A 17,077-nucleotide genomic window follows, 5' to 3' on the forward strand; every position below is an offset into this window, starting at 1 on the left:
TTTTCTGTTTCATGAAGTTTGTTTTCTCTTCCATTCCGTGAATCCAATGACAAAATTTCGCCCGGTGTGATAAATCCAGTAAAGGTCTTACCCAGCCAGCTTTGTGAACATTGACCAATCACATCACGTTCTACATTGGTAACCGTTCCTAACACCACTTCCTCCTTTTCCGCGAAACGACAAACGACATGGCCGACATACTTTGCTGTCGAGTTATTTTGCTTTCGAAATCGTAAAACTTTGACGATCTTTCTAAAGAGCGTTGCTTTCCATCAGTAGATATAATTTGTACGACGGAAGGAATATCCAGTGTCATGGATAGAGATTATTTTGTGGGTAGAAGAGGTCGTGGTGGTAGAGGAGGCAGAGGCAGAGGCAGAGGAAGACCACCAAATACAGGAGAAGGTAGGATTAGTTATTGATCGCTTTAAAGGGGAGAAGTTCTTCTCATACTAGCCCAGTTCACATGGTTCTATCTTGTTCAGTAGATCTGAGCTTTTGATTACGTGACGTTAACTCTCTCTTAGGTTTCAGTGGGCAATTGTTAAGGAATTTACTCCGCGACTCCTAAATTATTCTCGATTCCTAATTAAGACGTGTTTAACTGATATCAACATGAATGAATCTTACAAAAACTTCATTCATCGTCGATTCAAATGGTATTGCGACAATTCTTGATTGACGTAAGCATCCAGAAGAACAAAATAATGCAGATCGTGCAGAGCTCACGGTACTTTCCAATCGGTGTGATTTAATAGGAGGATATTATTCAAAAGAAATTTTTTTGGAATTCATGCATCATTCGATGTTAGCCCTGAATTAGGAAGAACCAAATTCAAGCAGAAATTTCCAATTTTTTTTCCGCTGGGGTTGTTCTGATTAGGAAACTAAAAACAGATAATGGATGGGTCGTGTCTGTGTCAGATATTATGATATTTTCAAATATAAATGTATATATAAACATAATTCTGTTTGGTGAATCTTACATTAAAAGAAATACACTGATTACACACCGGTTAAAAAACGTTATTTTAGGTGCATCTGCCTATCCACAGTTGAAAAAAAACTTAAAAGTTGAGGAGTCGTTGTCAGAAAAAATATTATGCAATTTCTACTTCGATATTGGTCTAACAAACGCAGACTAAAATAAGATACGCAAATTTCAGCCTCGGTGATTTAAATTCTCCACGGGACATCTGAAATTACAAACAGTCTTTCATTAGTTGCTGGAAACCACAAGTCGAATTAGGCTTTTCTGTACATCTGCGTGACACTTGCGTTGTTGAATTTGATTTCCACCTAAATCAAGAGCTGTGATCTCAATTTACTTCAAAGTAAGAAACACTTTTACAGGCATAAATTACAACATTACGTTAATTAACATTGACTGATTCCATCAAGTCTTTCTAACTTTAATTAGTGTATCAAGAGCTGGAGCTTTAAATTCTCTTTGAATGATCAAAAGGCAGAGTTTCTTAAATTCTTAATCATCCAAGAGATATACAGTTCACAAACATAGCATTACAGTAATCGTAATTTCTTTGCTGCATGAAACCATTAACTCTTTAACTCCCAGAAGTGATCAACATGAAACTTCTCCCTACAATAGCAAACAGGTAATGAGAATATTCAAACTTATCAGGTAGAAGCTGCTATCTTGATCTAGCACCAAAAACTCATAATTAATTTGCAAGGAAATGTGTAGCAGCCACAGGGGAGAATTAATAATCAGATCTTGGGAGTTGAAGGGTTAAGTAACTGGAACAGAAAAGAGAAAGCTGGTTTATTCTAAAATTTGCTATAATTATCACCTCTAAGGTAGGCAAAGTGGTCCGCATCTTGGTTATCGAAAACTGCAAGAGATAAGATCTACGGAACCGTCAGAGATGGCAATGACCCTCCTTAAGTATCGCGACATCTTCGAAGTGTTGGTAAACGCTGAGGATATCAAAGAAGATTGGATGACACTGCTTGTGGAAATCCTGGGCAAAATGTGTGATACTATGATGACCCAGAATCTGATAGAAGTGATGTCTATCTGCAAGGGATCCGCCTTTATGGCCACTCATTTGCCAAAATACATCTTAAATCTCCCTTTTATTGAAAAGGATATGAATTCAGATCAGTTTTCTTTACTGGTGGAATGCTTGATAACTTTTTTCAAGGAATGGCTTGCCAAATTCCCCCACTCCTTCTGTCACGACGTTCCTATTGATAAACTCAGTGGAGCTATAAACGACATTGACGTAAAAGGGTTTGAAAAATACAAGAAAGAGGTGGAAACGCTTCTTCTTGAAAGACGCGAGCAAATTAGGAAGGAGCGAGAAGTAGAACAAGCATCGAAATGGCCGAAAGTTAAACCACGAGAAGTGGAGCCACCCCCACCGAATGACTTTAGAGAATTATCCATTTATCCAAGCGAGACTGAAATTAATTCAGAGGAGAGGCCCTTTCTGCGACGAAACAAAACTGTTGAAACGGAGAAGTACAAAGACCTAAATGATTATTTGGATGTTCAATTTCGCCTTCTTCGCGAAGATTTTGTCGCTCCACTGCGCGAGGGAATCAGAGAAATCAAGAAGAAGGTCCCCAAGAAAGGTCGATCACAAGACTTGCACATTTATGAAAATGTCGAAATTATGGACACCGATTATACAACGGCTGGAATCGTTCATAGCATTCGTCTGGAGATGAAAAACCTCAGAAAGATACCGTGGGAGCACTCGAAACGCTTACTGTATGGATCATTCCTTTGCTTGTCAAAGGATAATTTTAAAACCATGCTGTTTGCGACGGTAGCAAATCGGAAACCACAAGATCTCCGCTCAGGAAAGCTGGACATTCGATTTGTTGACGATCTCGAGGGCACCCATAGAATGCGTGATAAGTATGTAATGGTGGAGTCACCAGCTTATTTTGAGGCTTATCGACCCATTCTGCACCAGCTAAAGCATATTACCACGGATACGTTTCCATTCCAAGAGTACTTGGTCCATTGTAACTCCGATGTCAAGCCTCCTCAGTACCTCAAATCCAAAAACCAAGTATGGTACGACCTGAGAGAGACTCTCAATGTACGCGAGGGCGCGGATAAAGTAGCCATTTGCGACTTTGAGACATGGCCTAACGTCGATGACGTGAAACTCAACAATTCCCAATTTCAAGCGTTAAAAGGTGCCTTGACGCAAGAGTTCTCGGTCATTCAAGGTCCTCCAGGCACAGGTAAAGTTAATTCAACCTCCACCACTCGGTAAATAGTAATGTAACTTACTCAATATTTTAAGTGTTATTTTGCGAAAAAAGTGTAAGTAGTGTCTTCATTTTGAAATGTGCCTTTTAAGTCAAAAAGTGGTCTATGTTAAGGCCTCTTGAGCCTTATTGGCCAAAGAGTCGGAGTAACTTGATCACTAAAATATCTTTCCATAACTTATAAAGAGAGGAAATTTGTAGACTAACCTCACGCGTGTTTCCCAATACATGCTGGAGTTTTTAAAGCCACAAGAATCTATTAAAAACTAATGGCGATCCCATTGGTAATCTATCACTCTTTTGAATTACTTCAAAATACTTCAAACCCCATCATCTGGCATCGGAGAGCTAGCACTGTGACAATGCCCCTCCGAGCAGCATGACGTTATATTTGAGCTATATATATATTTTTTTTATCGTTTAATTAAGTTTCTTTACCTAATTTCCTCTAGGTAAGACGTACGTCGGTTTAAAGATTGTGAGAGCCCTTCTAGACAACAAGCATATCTGGAACGAGGAAAAGAAGTCCGCCATGTTGATGGTTTGTTACACAAACCACGCCCTGGACCAGTTTCTGGAAGGAGTACTAAAATTCCAACAAACAGGAGTTATAAGAGTTGGAGGTAGAAGTTCTTCGGAGAGTCTCAAAGCCTACAACTTACAAGAACACACACAGCCTTCCGACAGCAAGCACTGGGTCAAGAAAGAAATGTTTAAATGTCAAGACGCCATACAAAGAGCACGTAACAGACTGGCGCGCAGCAAGCGAAATATCCTCAGCCTGAAAGACCTGGAAAGTTGTATCGGCCTGAAACAATTCAGCCAATTCAAAGCAGCAGAGGGCATTTTAAACTTGCAAAGAAAATCAGTACTTGAAAGCTGGCTAGGTCTGGAGCAGATCCCAGCAGCAATGAGGAGTTCATTGAATGAGACTCTGACCGCTGAATCCGTTGCTGACAAAGGTAGTTCCTGTGAAGATACTAATGAAGTTATAGAAGATAGCATAGAAGTAGACAGGGATGCTGAAATTATTCAAAACCAGCGCTTGCTAGGTGAGAATCAGTTCCAGCTTCTAAAAAAACAGGAAAACGCCAAACAAGAAAAACAGCGACCTACCAATCTCTCGAGAGATCATTTGAAAGTTCTCGCAGGAGAATCCAAGCTTCAACCCCTCGCTGTGACCCAACTTTCCAAGATTAACGATGTTTGGAACCTTCCCTTTGAGGACCGCTGGAGGCTGTATTTGTTTTGGCTCAGGTTGTTTCAATCTAACTGCCAAGAGGAAATTTCAAAGAGGAATAAGCAGTACGAGGACATCTGTAAACGCTTCACAGAGATTAAAACCCAGGGAGAATTGCACGCCCTAAAAGATGCTGTAGTTATTGGAATGACCACTACTGGAGCTGCAAAGTACCGCACCCTACTGGAAGAGATTAAACCAACAATAGTCGTCGTTGAAGAAGCAGCAGAAGTTCTTGAAGCTCACATCATAACGTCCTTGACTAAGAACACGCAGCATTTGATTTTGATCGGTGATCACCAGCAGTTGAGACCGAACCCGTCCGTATACACTCTAGCGAAGGACTATCATCTTGATGTGTCCTTGTTCGAAAGAATGGTAAATAGTGGGATGACGTGTTACCAGCTCAACACTCAGCATCGAATGAGACCTGAAATCGCGCGACTTATGAGGTTCATCTACGAAGATCTTCAAGATCATGAAGAAGTTCATAAATACGAAGATGTGAAAGGTGTATCCAAAAACATTTATTTCATAAATCACCAAGTCCTTGAAGATGAAAGTGAAGTCAATGACAGACTCAAGAGCCATTCAAACAAACACGAAGCAACATTTATCGCAGCACTTTGCGAGTATTTTATCCTACAAGGGTACGCGCCACATGAGATAACGGTGTTGACCATGTACACTGGGCAAGTTATCACTCTACAAAGGACAATGCCGAAAGATAGATTTGAGGGAGTGAGAGTCACGGCTGTTGATAATTTTCAAGGCGAAGAGAATGAAATAATTCTGCTTTCCTTGGTTAGATCTAACAAGCAGAGGAAAATTGGCTTCCTTTCAGTTAAGAATCGGGTCTGCGTGGCACTGTCTCGAGCTCGGAAAGGTTTTTATTGCATCGGCAACTTCTCCTTGCTGGCTGAAAAAAGTGAACTTTGGAAGAGAATTGCCCAAGATATGAAAGATCATAATGCCATAGGGGAAGCATTAGAGTTGGTTTGCACTAAACACCCCGATCGAAAAATCCACGCGAGGGTTGCAGACGACTTCAAGTCAGCACCAGAGGGTGGATGTACATTGCCTTGCAAGTTTCGACTTCCCTGCGGTCACAGTTGCACAAGGGTGTGTCATCCTGAGGACAGTGACCATGCCCTGTACAAATGCCAGAAAGATTGTTCAACCGAGGTCTGTTCAGAGCATCAAACTAAGTGCAGCAAAAAGTGCCACTTAGGCGAGGTTTGCCTATTGTGCCCTGTAGAAGTGGAAAAGAAAATCCCTAAATGTGGACACCAACAACTTGTGCCATGCGGAATATCTGTGGAGACATTTAAGTGCCAGAAGAAGTGTTGGAACTATCTGCCATGTCGTCATCTGTGCCCTGGAAAATGCTGGGAGGAATGTGCACTTTTCCAGTGTGAGAAAATTGTCCAGAAGAGATTTGAATGTGGTCATGAAATTGAAAAGCCTTGCTGGGAAGTTTCAGAATATGCGCAATGCGAAGAGCCTTGTCGTGCAACTTTGGACTGTGGTCACCCCTGCATTGGAAACTGCCGCGAATGCAAGCAAGGACGAATTCACGTTCCTTGTGAGGCCGACTGTAATAGAAAAAGGGTTTGCCTTCACCCCTGCAAAGAGCCTTGCACAACGAACTGCCCGCCATGTCCTGAGAAATGCGAAAATCGATGTTACCATAGCCGATGTCCTAGACAGTGTATGGAAGCTTGCGCACCGTGCAGGGTAAGTACAATGAAAACTGTATGCAAATGAGGTAATTTTATTTGAAATCTCCCTCTCTGAACCAAGGTAGCTGATTAAGGCCTATAACAGTTTTAATAGTTTCTTAATTGTCCAATAAATTTCAAGAGACTGTGCTCCAACTGCCAGAAATTGTCGCACAATTACTGGTCTTTCTTTGATCTGAGCATCTGAGTCTCAAAGGAAAAACATCACCATTATCGCAGTATGCCGTGAAAATTATGACCAGAATTCAAACACACTAGAATAACAACACTTTTCAACAGGGCCACAGCCTTAAAATCAACCCTAGATGCCTGCAATTTCTTCTTACCGATTTAGCTTGATGGTGTGACCCTAGGTAATGTACCCAAGTCACGTTACTAAATACGTCGTGGGTTTCCCTGAGTTTCCGTCATGTGCTCCTCTGAGCATTATCATTTATGATTGTTCTTTATCATTTTTAGGAACGCTGTGCCTGGGTTTGCCCTCACTTCAAATGCACGAAGCTTTGTGGCGAGAAATGCAACCGTCCTCGGTGTAATGAGTCATGCAGGAAGAAGCTTAGATGTAGCCACTCGTGCATTGGTATTTGCGGAGAACCTTGCCCGAGGTTGTGCAGAATTTGCCATAAAGATGAAGTTACCCGGTTGCGCTTCGGAAATGAGCAAGACAAAAATGCAAGATTCATTGAGTTGTCAGACTGTGGACACGTGGTTGAAGTTAAAGCAATGGATTACTGGATGGACGAGGACAGTGGAAGTGACGATATTAGATTGAAGCAATGCCCCATTTGCCAGACTCCTATCAGGATTAGCTACCGGTATGCTGATATCGTTAAAGAAAAGTTGGCTGACATCGAAAAGGTTAAAGCACGAATGAACCTGGAAGAGGAAAACTATCAGCAGTTGACCAAAAAGTTGAAAACAGTAGCTTTCTCTCTTAAACGAAAGTATCCCGATATCAGTCGGCAACGGAAATCTTTATTGGAGAGAAAACACAATGACGAGCAAATGTTCAGCTCCTCAAGTTACGATATTTTGATGGGTTGGCTACAGCAAAGGAAAACTATGGCCGAGCTAAGCACAATTAAGAATCAGATGAAGATACTGATCCAAATATACAAGATAAGAGAGAGAATGAAGCTGGATCTTTTGAAAAAAACTCCTTATGGAGTACTAACACCACCCAGTGCAAGCCACTCAGATGATGTGTTCTTACAAGCAGCAAGAGACATTGATGAAGCACTTGATCATTTAGAAGAAGATCTGATGAAGTTTCAAGTTTCCTATCAGAAGCTGGTTGATATACGGGATGAACTCGTATGTGTGAGTTTCTCACTGAACATTCGAGTGATTCAGTGTAAAATCGAAGAAGGTTCCATTACTGTCGCATCTGACCAAGAAAAGTGGCTGAAGACACTGGGCAGGAAGCTGGACGCTGGCCAAAAGCTTGGGAAAGAAACTTATGATCACATTGAAGATACAATAAACGAGATCCGAGAAGAATGTGGTTTGGAAAGTCTGCCTGCAGAAGAGCGAATTAAAATTTTCAGGCCAATGAACTTCTACCAAGGACTGTGGCACAAGTGTCCCAACGGGCATCCCAGTAACGTAGAAGGCGAATGCCCAGAATGCGGTGCAGCAGTTGGAGACAAGAGTGACACTTGCTCAAGGAAATCAGGTATGTCCAGTGCAAATTGTTACTTGGGTAGAAGGAGCGTTACTGGGGTCATATCTTTGTCTGTTTTTAAGAATTTACTAATAACCAGACATACGCCAACATTTATTTAGATATTAAAGGTGATACTTTGATAGGTGTTGAATTTGAGCTCTAATCCAGACTGAAGAAACTTTGTCTCGAAATTGAAATGTGACAATGCCATGTTAAGAATGGGTCACTGCCAGGATGTAGTTTGTTCATACGGTTTTAGATTAGATATATCTTAAATTGACTTGGTTCTTTGTTCGTACTAAACGCATGCACTAAGGTTGATACATTTTCTTTTGTCTAATTAAAGATTACAACAGCAGGGAATGAGGCAATGTATACTGATTAGTCCCACTAAAGGAACCAGCAGATATATGGCCCTGAAGACCAAAGACGTCTACTATTTGAAAAAGGACATTTCTGGATCGCTTCCACAGGTTACAGTTAAAACTAAACGTTACAATTTTCCAGCGTTGAGACATTTTAGAGGTGATTAATTTTACAAAAAAACATCTTGAAAGTAATTCCCCCTATATGTGGTCATGTGGTTGAGTAAAAACATGATTGAAATTTGGCAATAGTTCATTTTACAGTTGCATGCTAGGTTGCTAAGCCTTTGAACAGGAGTGAGGCTAAGGTTGACCTTGTTTACCTTGCTGCTTTTCAAATGCAAATTACTTTGTTATCATGCTAACTAGATACTGGTCTCTATCACAACAAGGTCACCTTCAGTTTCACTCCAAGTCAAAGGCTTGGCAACTAAATACACAACTGTATAATGGCCTATTAAAAGTGGTAACTCACCTTTAAGGTAGTCCTCACTGCGTATGCTCTCATGGGTGATTAGATTAATTAAATCTCCAATATTCGAAGAAGGATGACTTTTCCTTTCTTTCGTCTCTTCCTTTGAATTGAGCAACAACGTTCTTCACGTTTGATTAATGTAGAGAAACTTTCAGTGTTGAATAAGAGAAAATTTATTTTGCACGTATTAAGGAGATATTTCACTGCATATTTTACTGATATTAAAACTTAAAAATTCATGTGATCTTTCGACAGCTTTTATCAAAGTCGTCACAGAAGTCCTCAGGTTGACCTATGTTTTCATTTTTTAAACGATTCTTATAAGCGGTTGAGTATTTTTTCTCCTATACACTCGGGATAGCGATTAAAGCCACCTTCTTTAACAAGAGGAAATTAGAGGATCTCGATGTCGTATCAAAAGTCCCCAGTTTCAAACATGGGCTTAACTTAAAGAAGGCAAGCCATTCGCTGTCTACTCAGCCTACTCAGGGCTGAAGAATAAAAGTTTCTTTTTTGCTGAAAAATTTGCACGAGGCGTTTCATCGTCATCATTGGCAACTTTAAAATCCAATTTCTCAGAACTCCTTGCACCATTCTATAGGCAATGTATGGTTCCTGAGGAAGGTAACGAGGCACTGAGCTCTTAAACTACAGCTTTGGAATCTAAATATCTGCCTTTGTTTAGAGTAGGTGGATTCAAACACTTTACAGTGTAAAACATAGCGACAAAGGGAAAGACAATACGCAACCAACTCACAGAATCGTTCAAGAAACGAAAACATGTATTAATAGACTGTGGAAAATTCGGCTACCTATTCAGATGTGATCAAGTCGCCTTATACAATTAAACGAAGATACACGTACATTGTGTAAGAATTTGTTTCCTAGAGATGAATTTTTAACAGGCTTAGCCTTCTGTCAAAGGGGGAAAGTTTTAAAAGAAATTGTGGTGCTGCGCGTGTCAGTTTGCCACAGCGAACATTAGCTTACAAACACTTTACGGTGGCCAGTTTACGTTATCAACTCAGTTGATAAAAAACAAATTATTTTGTCTTCTGTCCGACTGGTTTCCACTTTTGTATGAATCCTTTTTACTCTATTCTTTAGCCCTCAAAATGTTAGAGTGAATGAGTTTTGTTACCGTTGTTCATCAAATAAAGTGCGGTGTTTCTCAAGGATTTCCAGCCCTGAGAAAAGCCGTAACAGCACATGTGAAGAATCACGATAATTGCTTACGTGTGTTTGATATCGCCAATCAGCTGCTGACACGTCACTCGCCTTTCGCGCCATTCGGTCAGGTTGAAAGCTTTCGTTTGTCGAATTTTCTGGGATTTTGGCTGCTAAAAAAAAAGGAAAAATTCGTATCGCTTACAGACAGCGACGTTCAAAATTTTCCAAACTTACATTCGAACCTGCATTAAGCGACACCGCTCTTGAGGGATAAATCAGACCAGAAAAAAAATCTGTCCTTAACTTACAATACGGACCTCAAACTCGGTTAGTAAGAGGTATTTACATTTGTGTGTGCAAGCCTTCTTGACTCACCAAGTGAACACTGTACGTGCTTTCTCTGCGGTTCAACGGCTTAAATGAATCTGGTATGTTGGTGGGAATCCCCTTTGAACAAAGGGACATTTAGGTCAAAATTTAAGTTATGTCACTTTATTTGATTAGTTAATCACACTTTTCCTCCATTGTTTTAAAAATGTTCACCAAGTATAAAATGAATTACGTTCAATTTACCGGAAAAGTGAGATACATTTTGAGATTGAGATGGTAAATCAAAGAAATTAGGTCAAAATGCACAAAATACTTGGAATTTGGAATTTTGGAAGGACGCCGTTTTCACAAAATTTAAGATATTTATAATGAAACTGCACCAATTTTTGTGCCATTTTTCTTATTCACGTCAACAGGTGCGCCTTTCCCCCTCCCCCATTAAACAAAAAGTCAGTTAGTTAATGGATGAGAAGAGTTTCAATCTCTGCCCACGATCGGGGTTGTGGGGCGGGTACATCCTCGTCCACCATCTTTACCAAGGCAAGAGCGGGGCTAAAACTAAAGGGGCCGGGACTTTTAGGGTCCACTTTTGATAAGAACGTTTTGCAGTTAAGCTTAGCGGTGACAGTTTGTTGAACCGAAGTTGAGACCAGTTTTCCGGCGCGCTCCATATGGACGATGTCAACAGCCAAAAGGGTGGCTTCTTTAATACCCTTGGTTTGATTATAAGTTAATGAAACGTTTTTACACTGCACCCAGCGTAAATTGGGTACCGGCTGTTCTGCACACACCAGACGGCGCGCCTGGTCAATTGAGGCCGTTGGATATGATGTGTTGAAGATCTCGTTGTCTGAAACTGACCCAAAAGCTGGACAGAATAGCTGGAAAGCTTGAGAACAGAGTAGTCTCAGGTGATCTATATTCTCCACCTATAGTAAGGACAAAAAGAAGGGTTACGTGAATACAATTTCTGTAGGCATTCGAATCTTTTTAAACGATCTCATAATAAGAGTTTTTTTTACCGCGCCGACGTCAGGCAACAGTCGTGCACTTATGTAATTCTTGCTATTTCGCTTTACACCGCGACTTAATCATTACTTCATTAGAGCAACTAAACGATATCCCCCTTCGCGCCCGCTTCATGGCCCGTCACGCAACGATGCCTATGTTGTGTGACACTACGACTGACAAAATAGGTGCGAAAGAGACATTGCAATTGAAAAGAGGGTGCTGAAATTTAAGAGAGTTTGTCGTTCTCGATAACAGTGAGCCAGAGTGCCAAAAACAAGTGCCAAGTCAATTCACAGTCAACCGAACAACTGAAATAAGGGCGAAGAACTACCGATTGCCTTCACCATTCAGTTTGCAGGCTTAACTACAAAACACCTTGCATATCAGCCTCCGTCCTTACGACGCTTCAAAATAAAAATGCATCACTACCCTACGTGATCCTGTCATAGCGTACCTCTGTCTTGACGTATCTCTCTTTTCCGTTCACCGTTATAATGACCCCAGCAGTTATTTTAGCATTTTCCAATTCCTCTTCTAACCATTTTCGTTCCTTTTTCGATTGTTTTTTTAATGCCGCCGCCCCAACGTCGACACAAAAAATATTCCTGTCCAGCGCACAGCTATTTTCTGATGAGACTTTCTTCACTGTTTGGGCGTACACTAAGAACTTGTCTGCTTCTACTGAGCTCACGCCAGTTACCACGGCCTTTTTATTGAATTTAAAAGACATGTCTCCTGCGGGAAAAAAGTTTAAAAAAAATTTTTTTGAATGATTTATGAAAGCAATTTATCCTAAGGATGTGTGCTTTAGCTTTAGCTTTCAAGCACATTGGCTTCCTCTTTTTCGCAGTGTGTAAGAGATTTTGTGAGAGAAGAGGAGGGTTTTGAGTCACTGTAAATGACTTTTTGAGTTAGGAACATTTTTTAGTGATCTTCCTCAAGGGGGAGGGGGGTGGACATGATCTTTTCGGGGATTCAAGTTTAGAATCGTAGTAATCAATGGCGCTCCAAGGAAGGTTACTTAATGTGGTACGCGCGATTTTTTTTTAGTGCGGTTGTACGTTAAATATTTAACAGAAAGTGTCTTGAAGCATCACGGAATACATTCTGTGCTTTTGATTTATAACAATGCATCCCAGTATTTGGAGCAGTACCATCTCCTCTTAGAATTTGCGTAAACTGAAATACGAGCAGTCTTAAGTGCGCACACGAGAATTAATTCTAACAGCACTCGAAGATAAAACCCTACCTTAAAGAGCTTACGTTATTTTTACTCATTACAGATGATGCTGATGAAATATCACATGGCAGTTTTTTTAAGACACCAAAAAAAGGTTATTGTCGACGATTCACAAACATAAACAAGTGAGGTTGATGAAGTAAAATATAAACAGACCTCACAGAAATTAAATGACAGTATATCAGTACGACCACATCAACGAACTTATTTCTGAGAAATGAACATTTGGGGATTAAGTTATTTTCAAACTCTCTCTTAATAATCACTAATTCGTGACCTAAAGGTAAGCTTAACATTCATTTCCGACTGGCATTTTTAACAGCCTAGTAAGACCATCACACATCTTCAACTCTAAACTATTCTTGAAGTAAAGAGCCTCTTTAAATAAGAAAAGAAAAACATATTTCACACTTAGTAGAGTTGTTTTGGTTACAGCACGAGATCGATAAGGGTTTATTGTATCTCTCACAACGCGCACTGTGATTGGTCAACTCAGTGGACTGTATATGTATTCGGGAACAAAAATTTTAGGTTGTTTTTGCTACTAAAAACTCACATTACATGTGATTATCGCCAATTCTACTAAACTTTCGCAGAAAAATGAAAATTTACCCTTTTGTTTTCTTTTAAGTGTACGTTAGAACTTACAAAAAACTGAAAGACTCTTTACAATTGCCAGTGTTTAGAAGCCATTCCGCTTGACTACGAGTCATTTCCCGAATTAAATGGCTTATTAACCATGTCTTCTAAGGCTTTAATGTTATTTACAGTACCTCGTTTTTCCCCTTCGATTTATCACCCACGCTCTTCGCGTCCCTTCACCTATGAAACAGGCCTCAAAGTCGCTTGTAAATACTGCGCCGGAAAACCTAAGCAGCTGAAAAATTAAAACAAAAGACGAAAAAACAGAGCTAACCTTGAGTGATTTAGAAAAAAGCTCAGTCGGCAAAAGTAACAATGGAGAAGGAGACGACGTCTGATATTTGTTTTCGTTGAATTTAACACTAAAATAAATATGGTAATTTGTGTAAGTGTAAGGCAATCGAAGGTAACAAAGGCGATAGTCAACAGATTGTATGTAACTTAGGAATAGGCAATTTGATGAAAGAGTACCTAGGAATAACAAGGACAACGAAGATCCTTGAGGCTTTCCTATGGCCTGAGGATAAAATAATTTTCCTGGCTGAAGTACGAATAATGTCAGACTGGTTAAGACTTATGAGTTTTACAGTACCAAACGGTTTTCCTTTTCTTGAAATAATTTGAGACAGAGAACAAATTTACAGAGAAAATACATTAAGCTTATCAAAATGTCAAAACTGCACCATTGATCGTTTTAATTAGTGGCCTTTTGTAACTTTTTGGGACAGTCGGCTTACATGTAAACGAATCGAAACATATTTCTTTTTACAATGTAAATACATTTTCTCGACTGAAATGCTACATATGTGAATTGTACACAACATGAATCATTTGCCTGAGTAACAGTAGCACTCTGCTCGTCTGCTAGAGTGAAAAAACATTATTTCGGCCAAACACAACATGCAAATCTTACGACTTGCCTTCATTAATGACATGTTGCACTGTTTTCGGATGGGAAAAAAAGATAGGTAATTTAAATGCTAATGCGTTCTTATGTTTTTACTTAATCGCACTCTTGGGCTTTTCAGGAAGGCGGGTTTTGCTCTCGAATTAACCGGCAGATGTCCTTCTACCCTTGGAAATTAAATACCAATCTTGCAGAAAGCTATTTTTAACAAGTATGGTTGTTTTGGTTAGAATTTAACCCATACCTGCTAAGAGAAGTACAATTGCTTAAGTCTGGTTATATCGAGATTTACGTCCAAGATTGAACATTACGTTGAATACATATCAGGATTAAGTGCTCAGGTTTCTCTCACGAAGAAGTATTACGACGATATTCGGATTATTTGTCATGAATTCTCGGTTTTTATATCTGTGTCTGACCTTTCAATTCTGATTTAGAAGGATATCAATTAAAACCTTCTCTCAACTGGCGTAGTGAAGCGTTCTACATTGTAATAGTGTACAATTACTTTCTTTGCTCTTGTCACTTTGAAAACAAAGCAAAATTCACGTATTGAGCGCTGTTTCGTATGTCCCATTTTAAATTTTCGACATCGCCAGGGTTTTGAAGCTTCATGTTTGAAAACTTCAAAGGTTCACAATCGATTACGCTCTGCATATAAAACACAGATAACCTGAAAAGATTGCTATCATTCAAACACAAATAGTGGCAACCGCATTCCTTATAGATAAGTTTACTTACCTTCGTTACAAGGTTGTTTTGAATACCGCCGCTCTAGTAGTCGATTGATCTAACTACTCGATCACGTAACTTCTGAGAAATCCGTGAAATACTTCAGACGATCTTAGCTCATGCTGTGATGCAGTGATGCGATTATGTTACCGTGAGGTCACTATCGTGACGAAGGAACACGACTCGCGAGTGAAACGATTTTAAAGATTAACCAGCTGAACACTACATTCCGGGAGATCTAGCGTAACGTTGTGTCCCAAGAGACTACCAAAAGAATACTGGAACAGGTTTTGAGGGCAAATATACACAAGAAGGGTAATTAAACAGCGTCAAGGCTTTTAAACGGTGCCGAAATGAGGTAATTATCCCCATACAACAAACAAAGCCCTAAGCTGTTTTGTGTTTACGACTGTTATGCTAATGAAGTTCATTTCTGCAAAAACATACATCTACAGTTGACAGATTTTAATCGACATTTCAGGAATAAATTTTGCCTTCAGCACGCCTCAGTTAAGATCAGATGCCAGAAAATCTAGACAAACTACAAAAAGATTAAAAAGATGAATGATACAGACATAAAAAAAAAATTGCTGTGTACAGTATCTGAATATTAATGTAAAAGCAAATGGAATTACGTCAGGGGCAATTGTAAGGAAGGAGCGGGCCAAGGATTGGGTCTCTTCCAATATTTTTAATTTTTTCCCAAAAATAAATGAATAGATAAACTAATGAATGAAAAAACAGATAGATCAATGTCCTTAATAAAAGGAAAAAAATAAAGGCAGCGAAAAAAAAAAAATCACAATTATCTAAAAGATCACTTAGTTTTTCTATATCACTAAATCTTTCTTCATCACTAAATGTGTTCCTAAACTGAAAATTGGCTTTGTATCTATGTAACCTGATATCATACATTCCTTTTGCGAGGAAGCGCTCATTTGTTCAAAACACAGAATCTTACGCTGCTACACGGTCGAGCTCGCCGGATCGCTGGTTAGTTCTGACGCGACTCACTTCTTCGTCAGATCAATCATATTAATTTAGCTTTTACGCTTTAGGCATTTACGCCCACAATCTTTGCCACTTATTTCTAGGATACAACAGTCCCTTCAGGGCCCTTTTTTGTTTTGCAAATTTTCCAGTTTAGCCGCATCTTCCACCACAGTCGAAACTTTCACCGCGGTTGAAACTCTCGTGCAGTATTACGATCATGTAAACCATAGGTAGCCTCTACCGATGTATCGGTCGACGGAACGACTTGTCGAGTGACTAGTAAACGTTCATCGACCGATAGTCGACCGATCTGTCGACTGACCGACGATCAGTTTATAAACCCCTTTACTGTCATATCAACATGTCATCAGCTTATCGTCCAAAATATCTCTACTTAATCTCCTTTCCTTTTGTATCTATGCTTGACTGTTCGCAGAGTTTCACGAGCGATCCCGCAAAAAAGTACTGCTACAGCCAGCCCGAAACATACCACTAAGAAAATAGTGACATGAGAAGGCCTTGGGGGAAGATTGTTGACGGCAACTTCATTAGTGTTTACACCGCAGGAAAGAAATGCAAACAAAGAAAAACACAGTTTCGTTAGAGCGCTTAAGAGATATGCAAATGCTAATACACGACCAAACTTTGCTGTCTATGCCATACTGCCTTTTACAGTAGGAAATGTTAAGTACGCGATATAGCTTTTTATTTCAACTAGTGCAAATAGACGCTCCCTTATGTTCCAAAACGGCACTCTTGTCGAAGCTTCAAACGTTCGTATTCTCTGTCGCATATCACAAAACAGTGTAGTAAGTGTAGTAAGTGTCGTATGGTGTGGAGCAGAAAATAGGCACGAGTAGAATTTTGATACTCTCTTATTTGAGAACAGTGTGGGAACCATCAATTCGTTCACCGTCATAATGTATAGTAGTGCCGCAAAAGTGATTTTTCCTTCCATAGAGGGTAGTATGGTAAAGAAAGAAAAGTTTGCCGAGGCATTCGCTTCAGCATATGATGTAAGCGCTGTGACAAAGTTACTTTTTTCTTTATTTGCATCTCTCGAAGCTGTTAGAAACAAACTTCCCCCGGAACCTATCCAAAGAGGGTCGAACATGGGTTTGGCGGGATGCGGAATGCGGCTTAAAATCGGGGCGGGACGGGATGTAGGATACGAGAAATTTAAAATGCGGGATGCGAGATGAAAATAGGAAGGCGAGAGCGGGATATGCTTTCAAAAGCGGGATAGAGGATAGGACGAGTATAGGCGGGATCATAATTTAACCAATTTACGCGACCACACATCTTCAGAGTGCTA

The 17,077-nt window shown here is 39.9% G+C and overlaps 2 protein-coding genes across 3 annotated transcripts; one reads left to right on the plus strand and one right to left on the minus strand.

The window, feature by feature from the left end:
• Nucleotides 1-183: 183 nt before the first annotated feature.
• LOC131772314 (NFX1-type zinc finger-containing protein 1) lies at nt 184-9,954 on the plus strand. Its single transcript, XM_059088209.2, has 5 exons — nt 184-405; nt 1,819-3,222; nt 3,702-6,226; nt 6,691-7,906; nt 8,244-9,954. The coding sequence occupies exons 1-5, from the start codon at nt 315-317 to the stop codon at nt 8,261-8,263; spliced, it is 5,256 nt and encodes a 1,751-aa protein (XP_058944192.2). The 5' UTR covers nt 184-314; the 3' UTR covers nt 8,264-9,954.
• Nucleotides 9,947-15,148, minus strand: LOC131772313 (uncharacterized). Of its 2 annotated transcripts, XM_059088205.2 has the most exons (4): nt 14,779-15,148; nt 13,262-13,365; nt 11,703-11,983; nt 9,947-11,166 (listed from the first exon to the last, which is right to left on the minus strand). In XM_059088205.2, exons 3-4 carry the CDS (start codon nt 11,976-11,978, stop codon nt 10,696-10,698), a joined length of 747 nt encoding a protein of 248 aa, XP_058944188.1. In that variant the 5' UTR covers nt 11,979-11,983; nt 13,262-13,365; nt 14,779-15,148; the 3' UTR covers nt 9,947-10,695. The 2 variants fall into 2 exon arrangements, with proteins under 2 accessions (XP_058944188.1, XP_058944189.1); XM_059088206.2 differs by lacking the exon at nt 13,262-13,365.
• Between the last annotated feature and the right edge of the window lie 1,929 nt (nt 15,149-17,077).

Source organism: Pocillopora verrucosa, chromosome 3, assembly GCF_036669915.1.
Source record: "Pocillopora verrucosa isolate sample1 chromosome 3, ASM3666991v2, whole genome shotgun sequence".
Lineage (NCBI taxonomy): Eukaryota > Metazoa > Cnidaria > Anthozoa > Scleractinia > Pocilloporidae > Pocillopora > Pocillopora verrucosa.